At 52.6% G+C, this 24,396-nt stretch overlaps 2 protein-coding genes across 4 annotated transcripts in view; one reads left to right on the top strand and one right to left on the bottom strand.

The window, feature by feature from the left end:
* Window positions 1-1,461: 1,461 nt before the first annotated feature.
* CKM (creatine kinase, M-type) lies at window positions 1,462-14,421 on the top strand. Its single transcript, XM_064293813.1, has 8 exons — window positions 1,462-1,558; window positions 4,252-4,461; window positions 5,946-6,100; window positions 7,363-7,495; window positions 9,280-9,451; window positions 10,638-10,761; window positions 13,211-13,400; window positions 13,926-14,421. Exons 2-8 carry the CDS (start codon window positions 4,269-4,271, stop codon window positions 14,102-14,104), a joined length of 1,146 nt encoding a protein of 381 aa, XP_064149883.1. The 5' UTR covers window positions 1,462-1,558; window positions 4,252-4,268; the 3' UTR covers window positions 14,105-14,421.
* MARK4 (microtubule affinity regulating kinase 4) overlaps window positions 14,406-24,396 on the bottom strand; it is a 47,753-nt gene continuing 37,762 nt past the window's right edge. The window contains exons 16-17 of one of the 3 annotated variants that reach the window (XM_064293810.1): window positions 23,891-23,935; window positions 14,406-19,056 (exon numbers count right to left, since the gene is read on the bottom strand). In XM_064293810.1, coding sequence (XP_064149880.1) covers window positions 18,720-19,056; window positions 23,891-23,935 — 382 coding nt within the window. In that variant the 3' untranslated portion in view covers window positions 14,406-18,719. Of the gene's footprint in view, window positions 23,936-24,396 lie in introns of all 3 variants that reach the window. The other 2 variants (XM_064293811.1, XM_064293812.1) reach the window with 2 other exon arrangements.

Raw genomic sequence — 24,396 nt, 5'->3', positions numbered from 1 at the left:
TGGGCCTCAGTTTCCCTAACCGGGAATTAGACCTTTGCCAAGGTGACCTTGAGGGGAAGGGGCCGATGGGTGGAGAGGTCAGTGGCTGGGCCCAAGGAAAAGCTTTTTAAGCCCTCCGTGCACCAACCCCAAACCAGGAATCTGGGAAAGGCAGGGTGGCCCCCTTGCCCTAAGCCAGTCTTCATCTGCTTGAGAAGAAATGGGGGAGACCCAGGAGACATCAGAAAAGGTGGAGACCCTTGGAAGGGAGGCAACATGCTGTTCTCCGTTGCAATCCTGGGCGTTTACTGGAGGAGGCGGCCCCTTCTGTCTTGCAATCCCGGCGCCTCGCAGGCAGAGGAAGCAGCTTCCTCTATGCTGCCTCCACCTACCGCAGAACCCCCTCCCCAGCCCTTGTGCTCCTTGGGTCACATTTGAGGCCCCGAGCGCTCCCGCGACGCCGGGTCTGTGAGAGTCCGATGCCCGCGCTCTGAACCGCGTCGCCGCCCAGCCCCCTTCCCGGGGGTAGGAGCCGCTGCCCAGGGCCGTGGCTGCCCTTGTAAGGAGGCGACGTGCGGGACACCCGAGCTGCCCGGTTATAATTAACCCGGACACGTGGCGACCCCCCCAACACCTGCCTCCCCCACGCCCCCCCATCCCTGGGCCTCGGCGGCTCGGCCTTCCTAGAGGAGACCGGGAAGCGCACTCTAAAAATAACTCCCTTCCGGGGCCGGCCGAGTCCCTCCTGTCCCCTCGGCCGTATCTTAATGACGGAAATCTCCCAGGATGGGGGCAGTGGGGAGGGCCCTGAGTTTGAATCTCCCCTGCTCAGCGTGCCTCAGTTTCCCTCTCACTTCCACACCCACTAGGAAGGAGCATGTAAGCACAGGTCTCGGGGATCAGACTGCCCTGGGTTTCAGTCCTGGCTTTGGTCACACGCCCCCTAGCTGAGTGGCAGCGGACAAGCCACACGACCTCTCAGAATTTGTTTCTTTCTCTGCAAAACGGGATGTCTGGGCTTCCTGAGGTCATTGCTGCAGGGTTTTTTAACACGGTGCAGGTTGAAGAAAAAAAAGATGAGGGCTCAGTATTTGCCACTTGCCTGGGCCAAGGGGTTTGCGGGCTGCAGAGAGGCCTGGCAGAGGAAGGGGCTGGAGACTGGCCTTGGCCCAGGGATAGTGGAGCTCAGAAGGGGCAGGTCCCGTGGGCCAGGGGAGGGAGGCTTCTATGTGCCCTATCGCCATCCCATGTCCCCGGCAGGGGGCCAGCTGTCCCCGCCAGCCCGACTCAGCACTTGGTCAGAGGATCAGCTAGAGGGGGGAGCTGAACTGGCCCTTGGGGCGGCCCATACAAGGCCATGGGGCTGGGCGCAAGGCACGCCTGGGTTCAGGGTGGGCACAGTGCCCAGGCAGGGAGCTGAGAGACTCAGCTGCCCTCCAGCCTCCTCCCTGGGGGCAGCGCCTCTCAGCCAATAGCACAGCCCAGACCCCCCCTATATAAGGCCAGGGCTGCAGAACCTGCTTTTGGGTCAGTGTCGCTGCAGAGGATACAGACAGCCCCTTCAGCACAGCCTAGCCAGGTACCATCTAGGATGGGAGTTGGGGTGGGGTCCAGAGTGGGGGCCCCATGTGCACTAGAGGCTGAGCTAAAGGGGCCTCTTGTGTCTACCCTGCCTGTCCTCTTGTCCACAAGGTTGTCTGAGTGTGGGAAGTGACCTTGTGAGTTTGGGCGTCCCCTCCACCTAGAAGCCCACCTGACCCCCTGTTATGTCTTGTGTCCCTGTGGCATGGGTTTAGGGGGCAGGATCCCAGAAAAGAAAGGGGTTTTGACAGCTTCCAGCTGTTACCCACTACAAGGAGCTATGGGGCTGGGCCTGTGTTCATTAGGGTTTGTCACCAGGACTAGGTACCACAAGCCATGTGGGGTGTCTGTTTGTCACCTGTCGTGGTCTGCAAGAGCAGGTGTGGGAGTGTCTTTGCATTTGCAGCCGTGTGGGTCTCTGTGACCTTGTGTCTGCCTTTCTGTGGGTCCTGCATGGATGCCTGTATCCTGGGTATGTCCCTGTGCCTGGAGGTGTGACCGTATGACTGTTTACAGTGTGGCTTGGAGTGTCCATGGTGAGTGGCTGTCCTTGGCTGTGATGTGTGTGTGGCTCTGAGGCTGTGTCTACTTGTTTCACTTGGGGTCACCCACCTGGCCTCAATACCGTGTCCCAGGGGTGTCCCTGGCAGGGATGGGGTGGGGACACCCTCTGAATGGGAGGGGCTCTGGGCTGGGAGCCCGAGATGTCCTTGAGCACCAAGGCCTGGTTGCGTGTCCTCCCAGCCACCCTGGCCCACCTGTCTCCGGCCTGATGACTTGGTGCAAGCCGAACCCCAGGAATGTGGGGGCGGGGGGCAGCAGCTGAGGGGGAGGAGCCTACCAGACTCTAAAAATAACCCCTACCCTGGGCAGCAACTCCAAAGGTCTTTTGTAGGTCCCCATCGCCACCCTCTGACCTGGTCCCCAGATCCTTCCTACAATCCCATTGGCTCCCCATCCCTGGAGCTGGGCCCCTCCTTCTTTCTGGGGCTGGTGGCAAAAAGTAATAATAGCAGCCATCTCACTGGGTACTGGGCATCTGGTACTCCACGCCAGGGCCTGTGCTCAGTCCCATAGCACCGAGCTGGAAGGATCCTCCCAGCCACCCCATGGGGAAGGCTAAGGTCACAGGAGACAGAGGCTCAGAGAGGCAGAGCCAATAGCCTGGGGTCACATAGCAGGGAAATGGCATAGGTGGGATTTGAACTCAGCCCTGTTGATAGCATGGAGCGCTGGTGGTGCAGTGGTTAAGAGCTTGCCTGCTAACCAAAAGATCGGCAGTTCAAATCCCTCCACCACTCCTTGGAACACCCTATGGGGCAGTTCTATTCTGTGTCCTATAGGGTCGCTATGAGTTGAAATTGACTTGACGGCAATGGGTTTTTTTGGTTTCTTTTGGCACCAGAGACTGAACTTTCCTTCTCAACTGGGCCCTGTAGGACGGTCGTCAGCAGGCACAAGTGGGCAGCCACCAGCCCTCCCTCCCGCCCTGCACTCACTGAGCATCCAAGAATCTTTGGGGCAAGAAGGTCCTTTCTCTGCTCACATACTCATTCCCAGCAATGTCCTCACTTCCACCATCGCACCAGCTCCTCTCACAGACTTAAAACAACAACAACAATAAGTAAAATGCTTATTGTGCACAAGTACAGCATCGGTAATAATAACTAGGTCAAATAGTGCTTACTGTGTGCCCGGCCTTGTTCCAACTGTTTCCTATGCATTAACTCATTTAGTTCTCACAACACCCTCATGAAGTGGGTGCTGTTATGACCCCCATTCTACAGATGAGTAAGCTGAAACACCCCATCTGTCAGTTTGTAGCACTGTGGTGGCTTGTGTGTTGCTATGATGCTGGAAGCTATGCCACTGGTGTTTCAAATACCAAAAAGGTCACCCACAGTGGACAGGTTTCAGCAGAGCTTTCAGACTAAGACAGACTAAGAAGAAAGGCGTGGCGATCCGCTTCCGAAAATTAGCCAATGAAAACCCTAGGAGTCACCACAGAACATTGTCCGATATAGTGCTGGAAGAATGGTGCAGGACCGGGCAACTTTTTTTTTTTTTTTTTTAATAATTTTATCCATTTTGTTCTTGTTGCTTTTGAGAACATACTCAGCAAAACATACACCAAGTCAACAATTTCTCCATGTACAATTCGGGGACGTTGATTACATTCTTTGAGTTGTTCCCAGGCAACGTTTTGTTCTGTTGTATATAAGGTTGCTATGAGATGGAGTCGACTTGAAGGCACCTGACAAACAACAAAGCTGAAGTGCAGAGAGGTTAAGCAACTTGCCCAAGGTCACACAGCAAGTAGTAAGTGGCAGAGCTAGGATTCAAACCCATGCTCTCTGCTTCCAGAACCCACACTCTTAACCATATCATGACACTACTCTAGTCTGGGGGTTTTCCCACCCATTTTTCAGCTGGAGGAACTGCATCTCTAGCAAAATTATAGTCCAGGGTCACCCAGCCAGGCTGTTGCACAGCCAGAATCCTAACCCAAGGTTTTCTGATACTTCTTGCCAAGATTCAAAGGCTCAGAGAGGGAACCTTATTTACTCCAAGTCACACAGCACAGGAGTCAGGCTTTGCTCTCGGGCGGGCCTGCCTGCAAAGCCTTGCTCTGTTCCGTTGCTGGCCTCTGCTGGGTGTGGGCTAACCTTCTGTTCCTCCTCTACCCACCAGGCCTACACGCTGCCACCATGCCATTCGGCAACACCCACAACAAGTTCAAGCTGAACTACAAGCCTGAGGAGGAGTACCCGGACCTCACCAAGCACAACAACCACATGGCCAAGGCACTGACCTTTGACATCTACAAGAAGCTGAGGGACAAGGAAACACCATCGGGCTTCACCCTGGACGATATTATCCAGACGGGTGTGGACAACCCAGGTAAGCCTCCTGGGCGATGCCTCCAGACCCACTGTAGCATCAATTCCAAGCACCAATTCTGCCTCCTTGGGCCTCGGTTTTCTCACCTGTAAAATGGGGACCAGCCTTATGGGGCTGCTTGAGAAACCAGTGAGTTAATACGTGTATAGAACTTGAGACAGTACCTGGCACATGATAAACCACTCAATAAAAAAATGTATACAATTATAAAGTAAGACCCCAAGGAAGTAATTTAATCTGTCTGAGCCTCAGTTTTCTCAGCTGAAAAATGGGCATCCATGTTGTAGGGCTGTTGTGAAAATATATGAGTCAGTGTGTGTCCAGGGCTTGGAGCAGTGTCTGACAGACAGTGAGCACTCAGAAAATGACTAAGAGAGCTCTGGTGGTGCAGTGGTTAAGCGCTTGGCTTCTAACTGAAAGGTCAGCAGTTTGAACCCACCAGCTGCTCCACAGGAAAAAAGACCTGGCAATTTGCTTCCGTAAATCTTACAAATCTCTACGGGGCCATTCTACTCTGTCCTATAGGGTAGCTATGAGTCAATGGCACTCAACAATATTACTAGTGCTGTGGCTCTTTCTAGAAGGACACTCCGCAAGGAGACTGGAAGTGGTGGTTGGAGACAAGGTTCTAGTCCTGTCTCACTTCCTGCTCATCTTGTGATTGTGGGGAGAGTCCCCCTCTCTTCAGGCCTCTGGTTCTCCATCTAGGAAACAAAAGGGTTTCCTTTCAAGTCTCATCATTCTGACCCGCTCATAGTCCAAGATTCTCAACATTTTTAGCCCAAGATTTCATGGTTTGGAAACTCCGAGGTGCTAACCCCTGGATGATACAAACTATTAACGTGCTTGGCTGCTAACCCAAAGGTTGGAGGTTCGAGTCTACCCAGAGGTGCCTTGGAAGAAATACCGGGCAATCTACCGCCAAAAATTCAGCCATCGACAATCCTATAGAGCATAGTTTTACTCTGACACACATGGAGTCTCCATGAGTCAGAGTTGACTCAATGGCAACGGTTTGTTTTTTTTTTTTAACTGGCCCGTTGAGGCTCCCCTTTCTCCTTGGCCCTGCCCCAGCACCCTCCCCAACCCTAGATGCCACCTGGATCCTCCCAGCACCCCCCTCCATACTGCTAACCCTCAACCTTCTCAATCCTGATCCACAGGTCCTGAATGAACACCCCCCTCTCCCAACACACACACACACATACACACACACTCACACACACTCTTTCTTTCTCTCCCTCTACACTGGCCTCTGATAAACCACTCAGTAAACATACACAATTGTAATGTGAGGCACCAGGAAAGTTATTCAATCTCTCTGAGCCTCAGTTTCCTCTCCTGAAAATTGGACACCTGTGTTGTAGGGCTGTTGTGAAAATATACGAGTCAGTGCGTGTCCAGTGCCTTGGGCAATGCCCTAACTAAGCATCAGGCCTTGTTTGCTGGGGGCAAGCCCCTCTGACCTCACCCCAACTCCCCAGGTCACCCCTTCATCATGACCGTGGGCTGTGTGGCCGGTGATGAGGAGTCCTACACCGTTTTCAAGGATCTCTTTGACCCCATCATCCAGGACCGGCATGGGGGCTACAAACCCACCGACAAGCACAAGACTGACCTCAACCATGAGAACCTCAAGGTTAGTGGCCCAGGGGTGGAGAGAGAGATTACAGGAGAGATGGAGAGAGAGGGAGGAGAAAGAGATGGGGAGAGACAGAGAAAGGAGGGGAGACACAGAGAAGGGCAGAGGTGGGGAGAGACACCAATAGAGACACAGACACCACCAGAGATGGGGAGAGACAGAGATGCAGACACCACTACAGATGCCCAGAGGGACACAACACACAGAGACCACCAAATATGGAGAGAGACACAGAGATGACAGAAATGGGGAAAGAGACACAGAGACCACCAGAGATGGGGAGAGACACCCAGAGTGATGCAGAGACTGACAGAGATGGGGAGAGACCACCAGATACGGAGAGAGGCACTCGGACAGTCATAGAGACTGACAGAAATGGGGAGAGAGATAAAGACTGGCAGAGATGGGGAGAGAGACACAGAGACTGACAGAGATGGGCAGAGAGACACAGAGAATGACGGGGTAGAGAGACTTAGAGAAACACCGGGATGGACAGGGACGGGGAGAAACGCAGGGGGAGATAGGAAGAGACACAAGGACAGAGAGATACAGAGACAGACAGAGGAGAGACAGAGAGTGACCAGGAAGGCACTAAATCACACAGAGATGTAAAAAAGGGAGAAACAGAAACAGAGAAAGGGAGACAGATGGGGACAGTCAGAGATGGGAGAAGCGGAGAGACAAGGACAGAGAGAGAAGGGAGAAGAGACACAGGTACAGAGAGATAGGGAGAGTGAGAGACAGAGACAGAGAGAGATGAACAGGAACAGAAGTGGGGGAGGCATGGAGAGAAAGGAATTCCAGGGTGGTGCAATGGTTAACACGCTCAACTACCCACCAGAAGGCTGGAGGTTCGAGTCCACCCAGAGATGCCTCAGAAGAAAGGCTTGGTGGCCTACCTCTAAAAATCATCCATTGAAAACCCTAGGGAGCACAGTTCTACTCTGACACACATCGGGTCTCCATGAGTCAGGGTCGACTTGATGGCAACTGTTTTTTTTAAATGAAGAAAAAACACCACAGAGATATATGAGATGGGAAAGAGACAGACGGGGAGAGACCGAGCCAGGGAGGGCAGGATGGGGCGTTTGCGGCTGGGAGCGGCCCAGTGGAAGGAGGGGGCAAGGGAAACAGCAGAAAGCCAGAGCCAGAACTGGGGAGGATCTGGGGGAAGATGAAGCGTGCTGGACCAAGAGGTGGGTGGAAGGGGGCACACTTAGGAGGCTTGGCCTGGCCCTGATCCTCTACTCGCTCTGCAGGGTGGAGATGACCTGGACCCCAACTACGTGATCAGCAGCCGTGTTCGCACGGGACGCAGCATCAAGGGCTTCACGCTGCCCCCGCACTGCTCCCGTGGCGAGCGCAGGGCTGTGGAGAAGCTCTCCGTGGAAGGTGAGAGCCAGGGGTGACCCAGTTCTGGCTCTGCTCCTCCGTGGCCCCCATTTTCCAAAGCATGGGAGGAGCTTGGTAAATCATGGGAACTGGGAGCTTGGTGAGTGACGGCTGTCAGCATTGCCCCTCCCCGTTGGAGGTCGGGGAGAGGAGAGTGTCAAAACTTGAGGGCCCTTGAGAAGACCCACAAAAACATCCAACTACCCCAGAGCCCTGACATTCATCCATCCTTCCATCCATCTGTCCGTCCGTCCATCCATCCAGTCAGCCAGCAGCCAGCCAGTGAACATTGATGGCTATTCATTCTGGCTCTATGTGGGGACCATGATGAATAAGGTGGCCAATGTCACTGCTCTCACAGAGCTCTCAGCCTGGTGGGGGGAGGGGGTGAGAGGAAACAAAGAAACCAATAAACAAACAAGATAACCCCTAAGTTCCAAGAGGAAAGAAACAAGGGGTGTGGCAGAGAATGACTTGGTGGGGGGAGCTACTTTAGAAAGGAGGAGCTAGACCTGATTGACAAGAAGGAGCCCGCTTTGGGAAGAGTTCCAGGCAGGTGGAACAGCAAGTGCGAAGGCCCTGAGGTGAGAACATATGATGGAGAAATATCAAGAAGACTAGTGTGGTTGGGGCACCATGGGAGAGTGGAAGAGGGTGGGAGATGAGGTCAGAAAGTAATGGTGGCCAGTTTGTGTGGGGCTGTGGGCTTTGGCTTTGACTCTGAGTGAGGTGGAAGCCACATGAAAGTGAAGACAGAGGAGGGCTGGCTTAGGTGACATGGATCCTTCTAGCTGCTGGGTGGGAGCAGACTGTGGGGGAGCAAGCAAAGGCAGGAGCAGAAGGCCAGTGTGGAGGCAACTGCAATGGTCCCAAGAAAGGATCAAGGATAGGCAACAGGATGAGGAGAAATAGTGGGTATGTTTTTTGGAGGGGTAGCCATTAGGGTTTGCAGACATTGGTGTACCCATAAATGTTTACACCTGGCTCTCCTAAAAAAAAAAAAAAAGCTCTGCTGTGTAAAAAAAAAGAGTAGTAACTGCCAATCTCTGTGGTGTAAATTCTTCTACTATGGCCAATTTTAAGCTAACGATGTGATGTCATACAGAGATGGGAAGGGACACACAGTACCACATCATTATATAATATTTCCACCACACAAATAAAATAGATGAAAATAACTTCAAGAATACAGATAACAGTAAATGTAAGCAGAAAGGGATAATTTTGAGTATTTGTTACCTTTGTTTTCAATACAATTTATTTCATTGTACATTTCCATAATTTAATGTTAATAACAAGTATATTACATCTGATATATTATATTATAATGTAATATAACATATAAACATAATATTATAATATGTATATATAATATATAAATACATTAAAATATGATCAATATACATAAGTCATACATATATTTACTATACATATGAATATACACACATAATGTATATAATAATAATTTTTCCTAATGGCTCCCAACGTTGCTGAGACTGAGCATCTCTCCTGTGCGCCAGGAGATTGGATATGAGAGTCAGTGGCCGGAAGGGAAGAAGCCACATTTTTGTGCCTGAGCATAAGATGTTGGCTGTTTGCGGGCCTGGTCAGGCAAGGTGGAAAATGTTTTGGGGAGAAGTCATGAATTTGGGTTTAGACACAGTGTTTAGGTGCTGTTCACCGGGCCCAGGTGACCGGGCAGCAGCAGTGTGGGGATGCCCGAGTCTCCACTCCCCCGCTGAGGCGGGGCAGGCTGCTGACGGCGCCTTTGTGTGACCCCTCAGCCCTCAACAGCCTGACGGGCGAGTTCAAGGGGAAATACTACCCGCTGAAGAGCATGACCGAGCAGGAACAGCAGCAGCTCATTGACGACCACTTCCTGTTTGACAAGCCCGTGTCCCCACTGCTGCTGGCCTCAGGCATGGCCCGAGACTGGCCCGACGCCCGCGGTATCTGGTGAGACCCTCCCACTTCACGGCCTCCCTTACCCCTCAGCCTCCTCCAGTTCCCCCATGATCCCCCTTACCCACCCCTCCAAAACCAAGGTCATAAAAATAATTGTTTCCAAATATTTTCATGAAGGTGTGCTAACTCCTGACTTTCACGATATCAATTCTTTCTACGGGTTTGAGAGGCTGTTATCGAACAAGCTCTCTGTCCTTTCATTTGCCATATTCGTCTCCCTAAGGGGCTTGTACTTTATAGTGTGTACTGTTTCTACAAAGTGCATTGCTTTGCTGTGTAACCTATGTTACCAAACAGGAGGTAGGGCTGGATTGTGTCCAATTAAAATTTGATTCATTTCCGGGCAACCCTCTTATCAGAAAATGAGACAACGAACTTCTCAGTTTAAAACCAAAGATTTTAAATATTTCTAGATTCTAAGATTCCACTAATACTGGATTCTGTAATTCCACACTTTCAAACATTTCCAGTTCTTAGTGTTTATGGGTCTAATATTCTAGGACTGTAAGGAGAACACTGGTCATTCAGTGATAGAATTCTCACCTTTCACGTGGGAGACTCAGGTTCCATTCCCAGCCAACGCAACTCATGTGTAGCCACCAACTGTCTGGTTTGCATGTTGCTATAATGTTGAACAGGCTTCAGCGAAGCTTCCAGACTAAGACAGACTAGGAAGACAGGCCTGACAATCTGCTTTTGAAAATCAACCAATGAAAACCTATGGATGACAACAGTCTGATCTGCAACCAGTCATGGGGATGGCACAGGGCCAGGCAGTGTTACCTTCAGTTGTGCATGGGTCGCCATGAGCCCAGAGAGACTCCTTGGCTGCTAACGACAACAGTGTGATAGGAGGATTCTCCCATCCTGATCCCAGAAGTAGGATTTACAAAATGTATCAGTTCTGACTCCAAGCTTCTGTCCTGTAATTTAATGTTGTTCAAAGACAAGACCCTAAAAGCCCTTGATCCCAGAATTCATGGTTTCGTAGGTCTATAATGTTAGAGTTTATGGCTTGAAGCTTCTGCGATTTTGTCTGAAGTAAATATACCGCCCCCCCCTCCCCCCGCTTGTGTCCCTCAGGCCCACTTCCCTCCTTGCAGTGGCTATGTGTTTGGGTAGCGGATGGGAAATGGAGTTCCCCGGAGCTGACTCCTTTCATTCTTGCCTTTCCTAGGCACAATGACAACAAGACCTTCCTGGTGTGGGTGAATGAGGAGGACCACCTCCGGGTCATCTCCATGGAGAAGGGAGGCAACATGAAGGAGGTGTTCCGCCGCTTCTGCGTGGGGCTGCAGAAGGTGGGTGTCTGCTCCTCGTTGCTGCTTTTGGCTCCACTCTGAATGTCCCCTCCGGACACCCAACCATGCCTCGAACCCTGACATAGCTCTGACCTAACACTTCTGGTCCTCTGATCCTCTGACCCAAATTCCCAGTCTTCCTGGCCTTCAACCATTGACATGACCCTCATTCTGCTGGCCCTCCTCACCCTCCGCCCAGGAACATCGATTTCTGACCTCCAGGAGCTGGCTTCCTGCGCTCCAGGGGCTCACGCCCCCAGAGAACGAATTCATCCTCTGGGACCCAACCTCCGCTCTTGTCCTTGGGCCTGGGTCTCGCAGCCTGCTTCTCACGCCCCGCTCCCTCGGAGCCCCCCTCCACCGCTTCTCACGCCCCGCCCCTCAGAACCCGCCTCCACACCCTCAGCATTCTCACGCCCCGCCTCTCAGAACCCGCCTCCACACCCTCAGCATTCTCATGCCCCGCCCCCTCAGAACCCGCCTCCACACCCTCAGCATTCTCACGCCCCGCCCCTCAGAACCCGCCTCCACACCCTCAGCATTCTCACGCCCCGCCCCTCAGAACCCGCCTCCACACCCTCAGCATTCTCACGCCCCGCCCCCTCAGAACCCGCCTCCACACCCTCAGCATTCTCATGCCCCGCCCCCTCAGAACCCGCCTCCACACCCTCAGCATTCTCACGCCCCGCCCCTCAGAACCCGCCTCCACACCCTCAGCATTCTCACGCCCCGCCCCCTCAGAACCCGCCTCCACACCCTCAGCATTCTCATGCCCCGCCCCCTCAGAACCCGCCTCCACACCCTCAGCATTCTCACGCCCCGCCCCCTCAGAACCCGCCTCCACACCCTCAGCATTCTCACGCCCCGCCCCCTCAGAACCCGCCTCCACACCCTCAGCATTCTCACGCCCCGCCCCCTCAGAACCCGCCTCCACACCCTCAGCATTCTCACGCCCCGCCCCCTCAGAACCCGCCTCCACACCCTCAGCATTCTCATGCCCCTCCCCCTCAGAACCCGCCTCCACACCCTCAGCATTCTCACGCCCCGCCCCTCAGAACCCGCCTCCACACCCTCCGCAATCTCACGCCCCACCCCTCAGAACGCGCCTCCACTCCCTCAGCATTCTCATGCCCCGCCCCTCAGAACCCGCCTCCACACCCTCAGCAATCTCACGCCCCGCCCCTCAGAACCCGCCTCCACACCCTCAGCATTCTCACGCCCCGCCCCTCAGAACCCGCCTCCACACCCTCAGCATTCTCACGCCCCGCCCCTCAGAACGCGCCTCCACACCCTCAGCATTCTCATGCCCCGCCCCTCAGAACCCGCCTCCACACCCTCAGCAATCTCATGCCCCGCCCCCTCAGAACCCGCCTCCACACCCTCAGCATTCTCACGCCCCGCCCCTCAGAACCCGCCTCCACACCCTCAGCATTCTCACGCCCCGCCCCTCAGAACCCGCCTCCACACCCTCAGCAATCTCATGCCCCGCCCCCTCAGAACCCGCCTCCACACCCTCAGCATTCTCACGCCCCGCCCCCTCAGAACCCGCCTCCACACCCTCAGCATTCTCACGCCCCGCCCCTCAGAACCCGCCTCCACACCCTCAGCATTCTCATGCCCCGCCCCCTCAGAACCCGCCTCCACACCCTCAGCATTCTCATGCCCCGCCCCCTCAGAACCCGCCTCCACACCCTCAGCATTCTCACGCCCCGCCCCCTCAGAACCCGCCTCCACACCCTCAGCATTCTCACGCCCCGCCCCTCAGAACCCGCCTCCACACCCTCCGCAATCTCACGCCCCACCCCTCAGAACGCGCCTCCACTCCCTCAGCATTCTCATGCCCCGCCCCTCAGAACCCGCCTCCACACCCTCAGCAATCTCACGCCCCGCCCCTCAGAACCCGCCTCCACTCCCTCAGCATTCTCATGCCCCGCCCCTCAGAACCCGCCTCCACACCCTCAGCAATCTCACGCCCCGCCCCTCAGAACCCGCCTCCACTCCCTCAGCATTCTCATGCCCCGCCCCTCAGAACCCGCCTCCACACCCTCAGCATTCTCACGCCCCACCCCCTCATACCTGCCTCCACCCACATCCTCACACCCCGCCCCTCAGAACCCGCCCCACCCACATCCTCAGGCCTCGCCCCCTCAGGACCTCACCTCCACCCTTTCCCGTATTTCCAAGTATGCCCATCAGAACACACCTTTCTCCAGCATTCTCACGCCCCGCCTTCAGAACTCGTCTCCCAGGAGTCCTCAGGCCCAGCCCCTCAGAATCCTGTCTCTGTGAGGTCCTCCCCCCATTAGCTCACCCCATCCCTGTTCTACAGCCCTGCCCTTCGGAATCCCGCTTTCGCCCATGCCCTTAAGCCCTGTCCCTCCAGACCCCGCCCTGGTATTTAACGGCCACCCATGGCGCTAACCCCTGCTCTCATCCTCTACCTCATCAGATCGAGGAAATCTTCAAGAAAGCCGGCCACCCCTTCATGTGGAACGAGCACCTGGGTTACGTGCTCACCTGCCCATCCAACCTGGGCACTGGGCTGCGTGGAGGTGTGCATGTGAAGTTGGCGCACCTGAGCAAGCACCCCAAGTTCGAGGAGATCCTCACTCGCCTGCGCCTGCAAAAGCGGGGAACAGGTGTGTGGGGCCCCCCTCCCATTCTGTGAGGTGGACTCTTTGTGGTCAAAGGGCCAAAGGGTACCCCCACGAGTTCTGGGACACAAACCAGGTTCAAATCTAGAGTCGCACAAGGGTTGCTCTTTTGGGGACTTCAGTTTCTTTCTCTATAAAGTGGGCGTAGCATGACTACCTCATAGCAGTCAATATGGCATCACGATTATATAATACGCATTGTGCATGTCCCTGGTCCCCATCAGAGGCTCAGTTTCCCCATCTGTAAAGGTGGGGGTGATCAGGATTCACCCTCAAGCAGCATGACTGCAGAGCCACAGTTACCCACTATATTTTCCTGTTGGATGGTTAAGGAGTGAGCTACCGAAACCTGGGGACGTGGGCCCATGAATGGACAGATATTCTCGAAATCTGAATATACGCAAAGCAGTAGGCGCTCAATACATGAGGCTGTTGCGGTTGGCACGGGGGCCGCGTCCCCGGGTCGCTCCTGCATCTCCGACCTCACTCCCCTGTCCCCTGCTCCTGCAGGTGGCGTGGACACCGCCGCCGTGGGCTCAGTGTTCGACGTGTCCAACGCCGATCGGCTGGGTTCGTCCGAGGTAGAACAGGTGCAGCTGGTGGTGGATGGCGTGAAGCTCCTGGTGGAGATGGAGAAGAAGCTGGAGAAGGGCGGGTCCATCGACGACATGATCCCAGCTCAGAAGTAAGCGCCCAGCGCACTCGCCGCCCACTGCTGGAGCCCCAGCGAAAGGGAGGACCCAGCCCACCGGAGGCCTGCCCCTTCATCCCTTGCCCAGCCCTTTCCATCAGGAGCCCCGCCCACAATCGTTCAGCCAACCGGAGCCTCTGCCCACCCTTCTCGGAGTGCCAACCTGAACCAGAGTTCCAATCAATGGGCTCCTTCCTCTGGGCTACGGCCAATGAGAAACCTCCCTTTTTCCCAGAGCTCCGCCCACCACCAGGAGCTCTGACTGGGGCTTGGGCTTTATCTTCGCCCAAAGTAATAAAAGCAATGGTGGCCTTAGCTTTGTGTGCGATAGCTATAGAGGGAGAGGGGACTTTTTCAACCGGCTGCTGTGTGACCTCTTTAGACATGTACTAGGTATGTTTTATCATCTCTAAAATGAAGTAAAGTTACGGGTACACAGTCTAGCCCCAAAATTATAAGTTTCTGTGGGGGAATCTGAGGTTCAGAGAGGTATGGTGATTTGCCCAATGTCACACAGCCAAGACTGGGTTCTTTCCACCATCCATGCCCAATCAATCACGCTCAGATCTCAAACACAGGGTCCACACGGGAGAGAAATGCAGTCTGATCTGTGTGAACAGAAAGCCTCAAAGGATTCAAATTCAACATTGAAATGGGCCAGCCAAACGAGACCTCCCATGCACCTCATCATATCTACCCCCTGTACAACTTTTTACTCTCCTGTCCAAGCTGTAGAATTTGTCCTGAGTTGCCGTTCCAGCCTCCTCGCTGGCTTCCCTCTGTCTGGTCTGACTATCCCTGTATAGTTGCTACCATGCTATTGAACTTCCATTGTTCAAGAACCTTCCATGGCTCCCCAAAGCTCTTAGAAGGCACTCCTAATATTTGCTACTCTTCAAGGTCACTCTGAAACGCATTCCATTTGCTGAAGACTTATCTTTCCAGTTATTTTCCCACTATTCCTCTTTTGCTCCTTACACACTGTAATTCCCACCTCAGCTCAATCTGTTTCCTTCTGCAAACCATGGCTTAGGTCAGAGTATCCCTGTGAAGTATTTAGGGAATCAACCTTTTGGAGAGCTTAGTCCCAGGAAGGAGCTGGAAGGGGGCTGTGGTAGAGCAACTGGGGGAGTGGGAGGAGTAGGTAATAGAAATCAAAAAGCATCTGAATATAGTATCTCTATTCAGCCCAAAAGGCTGAAGTCTACTTAAGCAAGAGCATGGTGGGTGGGCCCAAAAAGAAACAAAGGTTTTAGAAGAAATGTGAGACCAAGTAAACTGCAGATAGAACCTTCCAGGGCCAGGAGGAGGCTCTTTATCAAACCTTATGAATGACACAGGTGAAAAGACCCTCAGAGATCAATAAATCCCCCACTCTGTTTTACAAATGGAGAAACTGAGGCCCAAGGGTGTCCCCAAGGGCTCCCATGGAAATTACTGAGATAGGAAGGTTAGAAGAGACCCCAAAGGTCATGCAGTACCTGTCAGATGCTGGGATTTCCTTTACAATATTACCCCCAAGTGAAGAACCCATCACTAATCCCAGCTCCACCCCCTGAACCTACACAGACCACACATGCCCCAGCGGGGACAGTCTGAACCAGTCTGGTCTGTCCCCCTCCTGCAGTCCCAGTGACCATCAGTTACTATGTCCTGCCCACTTTGTCTCATAAATCTCTCTTGAATCTACCCCTTCCTGCCCTCCCTTCCTCCTCCTTGTTCATCCTGCACACAGCACAAACCTGCCCCTGCCTCTCCCCTGTTCACAACTCCTCCAAGGCTCCCCAGTGCCCTTAGGAGAAAGCCCAGGTCCCGCCCTACGACCTTTCAGGCTCTGGCCACATCTCCAGCCTCATCTCTCCCAGTGATGCTATACTCACCCTGAATCAGTATGCCATTTGCTAAGGACCTGAGCTCTCTTCCTTCCCAGCCAATGTACACGCTATTCCATCTACTTAGAACAAACGCCATCCTCTTGTGTCTAGCTAGCTCCTCTCAACCTTCTGATCACAGCCCAGTTGCCCCTCCTCGGGGAGCTTTCCCTGGATGAGGCAGGTGCCCCTTCTTTGGGTTACTCCAACTCCTAGGGTCCCCCATCCCAGCTCTGCTCATCTGGGTCACCACTGTCTGGGGACAGGTCTATCCAACCCACTGGAATGTGAGCCCCATGAAGCAGGGCTGGGCACAGAGGAAGCCCTTGGGGATTGAGACTTCAAGACAGCGTCAGTCCCCCCTTCTCAATATTTCTGCCCTCCCCAACTATAAGCACCTCATTCTTACAACATTTCCCTATCCTGGCAGAAGTGGCATTTCCTCACTTCTGGCCTCACTCAATAAGAGAGGAACGTGGGTTGGCCCAAAAAATAAAAACTCAAAACCAAACCCACTGCCATCGAGTCAGATTTTAACTCATAGCGACACTATAGAACAGAGTAGAACTGCCCCACAGGGTTTCCAAGGAGTGGTGGGTGGATTTGAACTGCCAACCTTTTGCTTAGCCGCTGAGGTCTTAACCACTGATGCCTAGACCCTGAACTGTTCAACACTGACCACCCCTAATCGTTACCACCCTTCATTTCTCATTTGACTTTCCCACCAGCCCCATGAAGAACACAAGGGTGGCCCTGTCATGCTCCTGATGGGCTTTGGCTGAGTCTTTTCTCTGCAGAAAGCGCTCCATGTCTCCCCAGTGCCCTCAGGAGAAAGGCCAGCTTGCTGTGGCCCGTAAACCAAGCCCACTGCCATTGAGTTGATTCTGACTCATAACGACCCTCTAGGACAGAATAGAACCGTCCCACAGGGTTTCCAAGGTGTGGCTGGTGGATTCAAACTGCCGACCTTTTGGTTAGCAGCAGGGGCTCTAGAGCTCTTAACCACTGCACCACCAGGGCTCCAAGGCACTGTGGAAGCAAGCCCTGTGCTGGATAGCGTTCTACTGCTTCAGTCTGTCGAGCTTCTTTGGCTCATAGCACCTTGACTTTCCTTTGGCGAAACCTGCTGCTGTTGAGTCTATTCTGGCTCAGGGATGATCACATGACTCATCAGGGCCAATGAGAGTCTTCGCTGGGACTTTTGGAATGAGGAACTTTCTGCTTCAGAAACTAAGCCAGAGAGATGCAAGTTTGGAACTGCTGGGGGTCATCTTTGCCACAGGAGGATAGTGCCTTCCTGAGAACAAAACTGACACTGAAAAGAGCAGAGATGGCCTGATGCCTGGATCCAGCCATACCTGAAACCAAGCGCCCGTCGCTTCTGAGTAACATACACCAATAAATTCCTTTTTGCTTAAGCAGAGTAGAGGGATTACTAGTCCTGTTACACCATTTTTCTTGTCAATTCTCCACCCACCCCCAACATAGCAGCCACATTGAATTTACCTACAATTCTCTGAAGATACATCACCCTATCTCCACACTTCTGCCCAGGCTGTACTCAATGTCTGGCCAACTCCTACTCATCCTTCAAAGCCCAACTCCAGTATCGTTTCTTCTAGGAAACCTTCCCAACCCTCCACACTCCCTCTTTTGGGCTCCCTAGGGAATTCGTTTCTCAAGTGATTGTTTCAGAACCCATGGCCCGCTCCCCTAGATGAGGGCTCCTCATATCTCCATGTCCAGCACTGGGCTTGGCACAGAGCAGACACTGGTCAAGGACTATTTATTGAATAAATGTACTACTGGAGTAAGAAGTGGCTGAGAGTCCAGTGTAACATGGCAGGCGGGCAGGTGGGTGTGTGAGTGGATGAACCGGGGGCCCGACACAGGAGCCAAGGCCTTGTGGACGAGGCCCAGTTCTGTCCCACTCTCTTCCATGGTCATCCTTGGCTCTCACACCCCCACTGCTCCCATTCTGCAAATGAGAAAACTGAGGCTCAGAGAGGAGAAATCACAGGTCCAGAGTCACATACCTCCTCTTCATTTCCCTTGCAGGTGAGGGCAGGGAAGGAACACCCCAGGTTCGGCGTGGGGGGGACTCTCCTAAGTTTATTGGGCAACAGGCTGCAGGTGAGGGGGCTGATAGGAGGGAGGGGGTGTAATAACTTAAAAACCCAGAGGCAACGGCGGCAGCTCCTCAGGAGACCTCTGCAGAGGGGAGGGGCTGGGGTATTTACAAGGATTTGTACAAAGTGCCCCGTGCCAGCCTGGGGCAGGAAGGTGGTTCGAGCACGTGGGGAGGGGTGATGGGAAGGAATTTGCCTCTCTGAACCCCACTCCCGGCCCCCCAAATTCTCCAGTCTTTAGGCTCAGCGATTTGCCCTGCCCATGCCCAAGGGCTAATTCTCGAGCTTTTGGAGGAATGGAAGTGCTTCCTCAGTTTCCCTTACTGCCACTGCCCTGCCCCCGAAGTCTCCTCGGGTGCCCCATGGCAAGGTGAGGGGGGACAAGGCTGGCTGGAGGCTCCAGGAAGGTGCCAGCTCCTCCCTGCAAAGCCCCCTTCTCCTCCTCGTGTGCAGAGCGGCCCCAGAGAACAGCAGAGGGAACATTCTCCATCCCCAAGTCTCATTCAGGGAAACTGAGGCGATGATAAAGGGAGAGCCCCCTCCCTGTCCCCTTCCCTTCCTGTAGAAGGGGGGCACGAGAGAGGAAGAGGAAGGGGCCCGGGGCCGTGGCGTCTCAGAGCTCGAGGTCGTTGGAGATGCGGGTGACAAGGGTGCGGAAGGCCAGGGCGGTGCCCGCCACACGGCGGAAGAGAACTCCCCGCAAGCCCGGCCGGGGCAGCTGGCAGACCTCCACTTCGAAGTGGGACAGGGGCTCGGGCCCGCCCGCACCCCCGTGCAGGCAGGCCAGCAGGAACGGCTGTGGCTGACGGCAGCGGCAGCGGGCAGCCGCGGTGGCCTGGCGCAGGGCTGCCATCAGGGCCTCGGGAGGACGCGAGCTGGTCAGCTTCACACTCCAGGGGAATCGGAGCAGCCGGGGGGCGGTTTCCGCTTGATCCCAAGGTAGATGGCAACTGGGATGAGAAGAGACAGGAAATCAGGAATGATAATGGAAGTGAGCCAAGGGCAGAGGAGACAGTTCTTCCCCCTCTGGGTCAGACTCCTAGGTATCCCCTCAAAGTCCATTCTCCCTTTTTCCCCCCGGTGGCAGAGTTTCAGCTGGACATACAGCTGCCCAGTGAGACTACATTTCCCAGCCACCCCAGTGATCGGGTGTGGCCTTGTCTCTAAATTCTGGGAGGCAAGTGAAAGCGATCTGTACAACGTCTGCATCTCCTCAAAAGGAAACTGCACGCCCTGGACCCTGTCCCCACCTCCCATGAGCTGGTGCCTGGTTGTAGCCTGAGACTCACTCAACCATCAAGATGACAATGGGGCTCTAAGGGATGGAGAACAGGGTGGAAGAATCCTGGCTATTCCAGTGACCATGTGGAACGGGCCTGGGCACATGGCGTGTGAGGGGTTGATCCCTATCTTACTTTGCTGTCGTTGCTGGCTGCCACTGAGCCGGCCCCTGCCTCACGGCAACCCTATGCCCTATGGCATGAAGTGCTGCCCGGTCCTGCGCCAGGTCCACCACTGGCTGCGGATCAGACCGTTGTGTTCCACAGAGCTTTCACTGGCTGATTTTCAGAAGTAGATCACCAGGTTTTTCTTCCTCCTCCACCTTAGTCTGGAAGCTCCACTGAAACCTGTTCAGCATCATAGCAACATGTAAGCCTCCACTGACAGGTAGGTGGTGGCTACACGAGATACATTGGCCTGGAATCGAACCCAGGTCTCCTGCATGGAAGGCAAGAATTCTACCACTGAACCACCACTGCCCTCCCTACCATACTTAAACCACTGTATTTTGGGGCCTCTTTGTTACAGCAGCTAAACTTGTTTCCTAGCTGATACACCCTTCTTCTGGTAAGAGCTACCATTCTTCCCCTGGAAGACGAAACCACCTCACTGTAGATCAGGGCTTCTCACTAGAAGCTGTACTGTCCCAAGTGGTGTGTGGGAATTTCTGGGGACTTGTTTTTAATTTAAAAAGAAAATTACTACTACTATTTTACTATGGATAACAGCATACTTTATAACCACTAGTCAAAGTGGCCTTCCTCATTCTGATTTTCCTTCAAAGAGGTAAGTGGTGACGGACCTTTGTATACCTCGTATTGTGTATACTGGAGCCCTGGTGGCACCGTGGAAACGTCGGTGGTTCAAACCCACCAGCCACACCACGGGAGAAAGATGTGGCAGTCTGCTTCCGTAGAGATCACAGACTTGGAAGCCCTGTAGGGCAGCTGACTCTGTCCTACAAGTCGCTGAGTTGGAATTAACTCGATAGCAACGAGTTTTTTTTTTAATATTACAATCAAAATTCACAAAACTCACGGCCCGTGAGCCACATTAAGAGTCCCTGGGACATTTTTTTTTTTTTTTTTGGATAGACAAAACCAAAAGCTTTTATTTTATTCTCATATAATCAAAATTACTTACTAATGGCATGTGTCTGCTTGCTGGGCACTGCACTTCTCAAACCTTGGAATCAGACTGGACACCAGCACCCTCATTTCCCGCTCCATACTGACTTTCACACAGCACTTGCCTTTAGCATAGCAACCACCAATAAAGCCAGGTCCTCAGAGCCATGATGTCATCAAAAGCGATGCAGTACATCCAGCTTTGCTGAAACTGAGCTATGCTGTGTCCGACAGGTGTCATGTATCAGCATATCCTCCTTGAGAATCTGAAATCCCACGGCATCTGTGATGCCTTGGCCCATAATTTGGGAACTGAGGCTTTAATGGGTTAATGCCCTTGACCAAGGTAAAGAGGAGGAAGAGAGGAGCTTAACGTAGTGCTTGAGCAAAAGAAAATACAGTTCACCAGAATTTCAAATTCTCAGGGACTCTAGACTTTCTGGAGCTATTGAGGGTGGATGAACCCCTGAAACTATTGCCCTGAGATAGTCTTTTTTTCTTTTTTTTATTGTGCTTTAAAGGAAAGTTTACAAATCAAGTCAGTCTCTCATACAAAAATTTATACACGCCTTGCTATATACTCCTAGTTGCTCTCCTAATGAGACAGCATACTCCTCCTCTCCACCCTGTACTCCCCGTGTCCATTCGGCCAGCTCCTGTCCCCCTCTGCCTTCTCATCTCACCTCCAGACAGGAGCTGCCCACATAGTCTCATGTGTCTCCTTGAGCCAGGAAGCTCACTCCTCACCAGTATCATTTTCTGTCTTCTAGTCCAGTCCAATCCCTGTCTGAAGAGTTGGCTTTGGGGATGGTTCCGGTTTTGGGCTAACACAGGGTCTAGGGACCAGGACCTCTGGGGTCACTCCAATCTCAGCCAGGCCATTAAGTCTGTTCTTTTTACAAGAGTTTGAGGTCTGCATCCCACCGTTCTCCTGCTCCATCAGGGATTCTCTGTTGTGTTCCCTGCCAGGGCTGTCATTGGTGATAGCCAGGCACCATCTAGTTCTTCCGGTGCCCTGAGATAATCTTTAAACCTTAAGCCAAAAATATCCCCCAAACTCATCTTAAAACTGAACAGTAGTTTAGCTTAACTAGCAAAAGGGTCTGCTTTGAGCATTATGCTCTTTTAAGAACCATTATATGGAATAAATTTGACAACAGCAACTCAAAAGATTTGATAGCTACCTTAGGGGGCACTGAGTTTATGTTAATGAGGGAGGACCAACTCAAAAAGGAGGCTGAGAATGGTTGTACAACTCAGAGAATGTAATTAATGTCACCGAATTATATGTGCAGGAACTGCTGAACTGGTGTGTGCTTTGCTGTGCATATTCTGAACAACAAAATAAATTTAGACAAAAAAAAAAGGAACAACAACTTACCATTATATATGTTTATCTGCTTCCTTTCTTTGTTATTTATTAAAATGGCTAATTTTGAAAGCAACTGAGATACAACGAAAAAAATTTCCCAGCTGGATGCTAACAAGACAGTTACACACTTTTTTCCAGGATTCGACTCTTGGTATAGTTGTTTCACATTTGCCTACATCTTAGATTGGAAGCTCCCTGAGTGCAGGGACCCTGGGATACAAAAGGCACAGGTGCCTGTTTCAAAGTGTATGTAAATTAAGCGTCTGTCAAACGAATTTAAAATGGACTGCCGCCACTGAGAAGTGATGTGCTATCCTTGGAAACAAAGATGGCTATCCAGCATCCAAAAAAAGGAAAACACAGCTCACTAGCTAAGTAGCGATGATTTTTTTTTTCATTTCATTAAGAATCATAGCATTGTTGAAAGTTGGACATGGGTCTGATAATCATTTCTGTTTCTAAATTTGGTGCTGGGGACATTTTTGATTATCACAAGGTCTTGGGATGGGCGCACTACTGGCATTTGTTGTACTACTGCACAACAAAGAAATGTCCTGCTAAAGTGTGGAGAAGAGTCTTAAGAAGTACTGCAGACTTGGTCTCTCTGGTTGGGGTGGGGTTGACGGCCCCTCTGTTGTTAAGGGTGAGCACATGACTCACTTCTGGCCAATGAGAGCATTCCACCTCCCTGACCACTGTGATTGGTTCAAGGATGAGCATATAACCCAGGTCTGACCAATCAGAGTATTCTATTCCTCTGACCACAGGGATTGGCTAAAGGAAAAGCATGTGACCTAGTCCCAGCCAAAGAGAATCAGACCTGGGACTTTGTTAGAACTACAGGGAAGGGACTTTGTTCTAAGCTGGTAAAGTGTCAACCTAGGGCAGGGTTCCGCAAACTACAGGGATGCCTGGTTTTGTCAATAAAGTTTTATTGGAACATGCCAGGCCCATTTGTTTTCTTATTGCCCTGATCGCACACTGGTTAAATGTTCAGCTGCTACCCAAAAGGTCGGCAGTGTGAATCTACCAGCCGCTCCTTGGAAACCCTGTGGGACACTTTTACTCTGTCCTATAGGGTTGTCATAAGTGAGAATTGGCTTGCTGGCAATAGGGTTTTTTTTATGATTGCTTTTGAGGGGCCCTGGTGGCACAGTGGTTAAACACTCTTCTGCTAACCGAAAGGTCAGTGGTTTGAACCCACCGGCCTCTCTGCAGGAGAAAGATGTGAGAGTTTGCTTCTGTAAAGACTGTTGTTGTTAGGTGCCGTCAAGTTGGTTCCAACTTAAAGCAGATCTAAGTACAACAAAATGAAACACTGCCCAGTCTTGTGCCATTCTCACAATCGTTGCTATGTTTAAGCCCATTGTTGTAGCCACTATGTCAGTGTGAGGGTTTTCCTTTTTTTCACTGACCCTCCACTTGACCAAGCATGATGTCCTTCTCCAGGGATTGATCCCTCCTGACAACATGTCCAAAGTATGTGAGACGAAGTCTCACCATTCTTACTTCTAAGGAGCATTCTGACTGTAAACACTATGGGGCAGCTCTACTCTGTCTCTCAGGGTTGCTATGAGTCAGAATTGACTCGACAGTGGTGGGTTTGGTATGGCTGCTTTTACTACAATGGCAGAATTCAGTGGTCATGACAGAAATGCTCTGGCCCACAAAGCCTAAGAAGATTTGCTATCTGGCCCGATACAGATCATGTTGGCTACCCCCTGGCCCAGAGCTGCCGGCAACTGTTTGCCATTATTGAATGAGGGGAAAAGAGGTGGGAAGTAAAACGGAGAGGAGTGACCAGGAGGTTGATCTGTAGATGAGTTGCTGATGAAGTTAAGCTGGTCAGCGGAAGGTGGTCTGACATAGGGTGGAAATAAGAGAAAATCAAGGCAGTGGGCAAGAGGAGCAAGGGGTTCGGGTATTGTCTAAAGGCTGAGGCAGGTGGGGTGTGAGGCAGGTGAAAGGGCTGATTGGCAGGCAGGGGCAGATACGTGCACTCACCTTGTGACCTCAGGTCCCCCGATTCTCTCAGGTTCGTCTGCGACCCTAGGGGAGGGAGGAGGGCAGTGTCTAATCTGGGCACAGGGGACCCCCCACCCCCAACCCAGTGCCCTCAGAACTCCAGGCAGCCCCTGCCTCAGCCCTACTCCCTTCGGGCTGAGTGGAGCTGGGCTGGGGTCAGGACTTCATCCCCTTCTCCATCCCCAGAAGGGGGTCCGTTCTGAAATGGTTAGTGGAGATCATAGGAAAGATACTGAAAAATGTGGGAGTTGAAAAAGAGGGGGGTGGGCAGACACACTCTACAGATGGAAGGGGCAAAAGAGAGAGAGAGAGAGAGACACACACGCACGTGCACACACACACACCCCCCTCCTTCAGGGTTCTGCTCAAATGACCCCTCCCCTCAGTGAGGCCTGCCGCATTTAAAACCACCATCCTCCCTTCCCCCTGTCCCTGACCCCCTTCCTGCCGTATTTTTCTTCTTAGTACTTGTCACTACTTGACAA

Source organism: Loxodonta africana, chromosome 11 (genome assembly GCF_030014295.1).
Source record: "Loxodonta africana isolate mLoxAfr1 chromosome 11, mLoxAfr1.hap2, whole genome shotgun sequence".
NCBI lineage: Eukaryota > Metazoa > Chordata > Mammalia > Proboscidea > Elephantidae > Loxodonta > Loxodonta africana.
The sequence above is the reverse complement of the archived record's forward strand: the minus strand, read 5'-3'. Positions and strand labels throughout refer to the sequence as shown.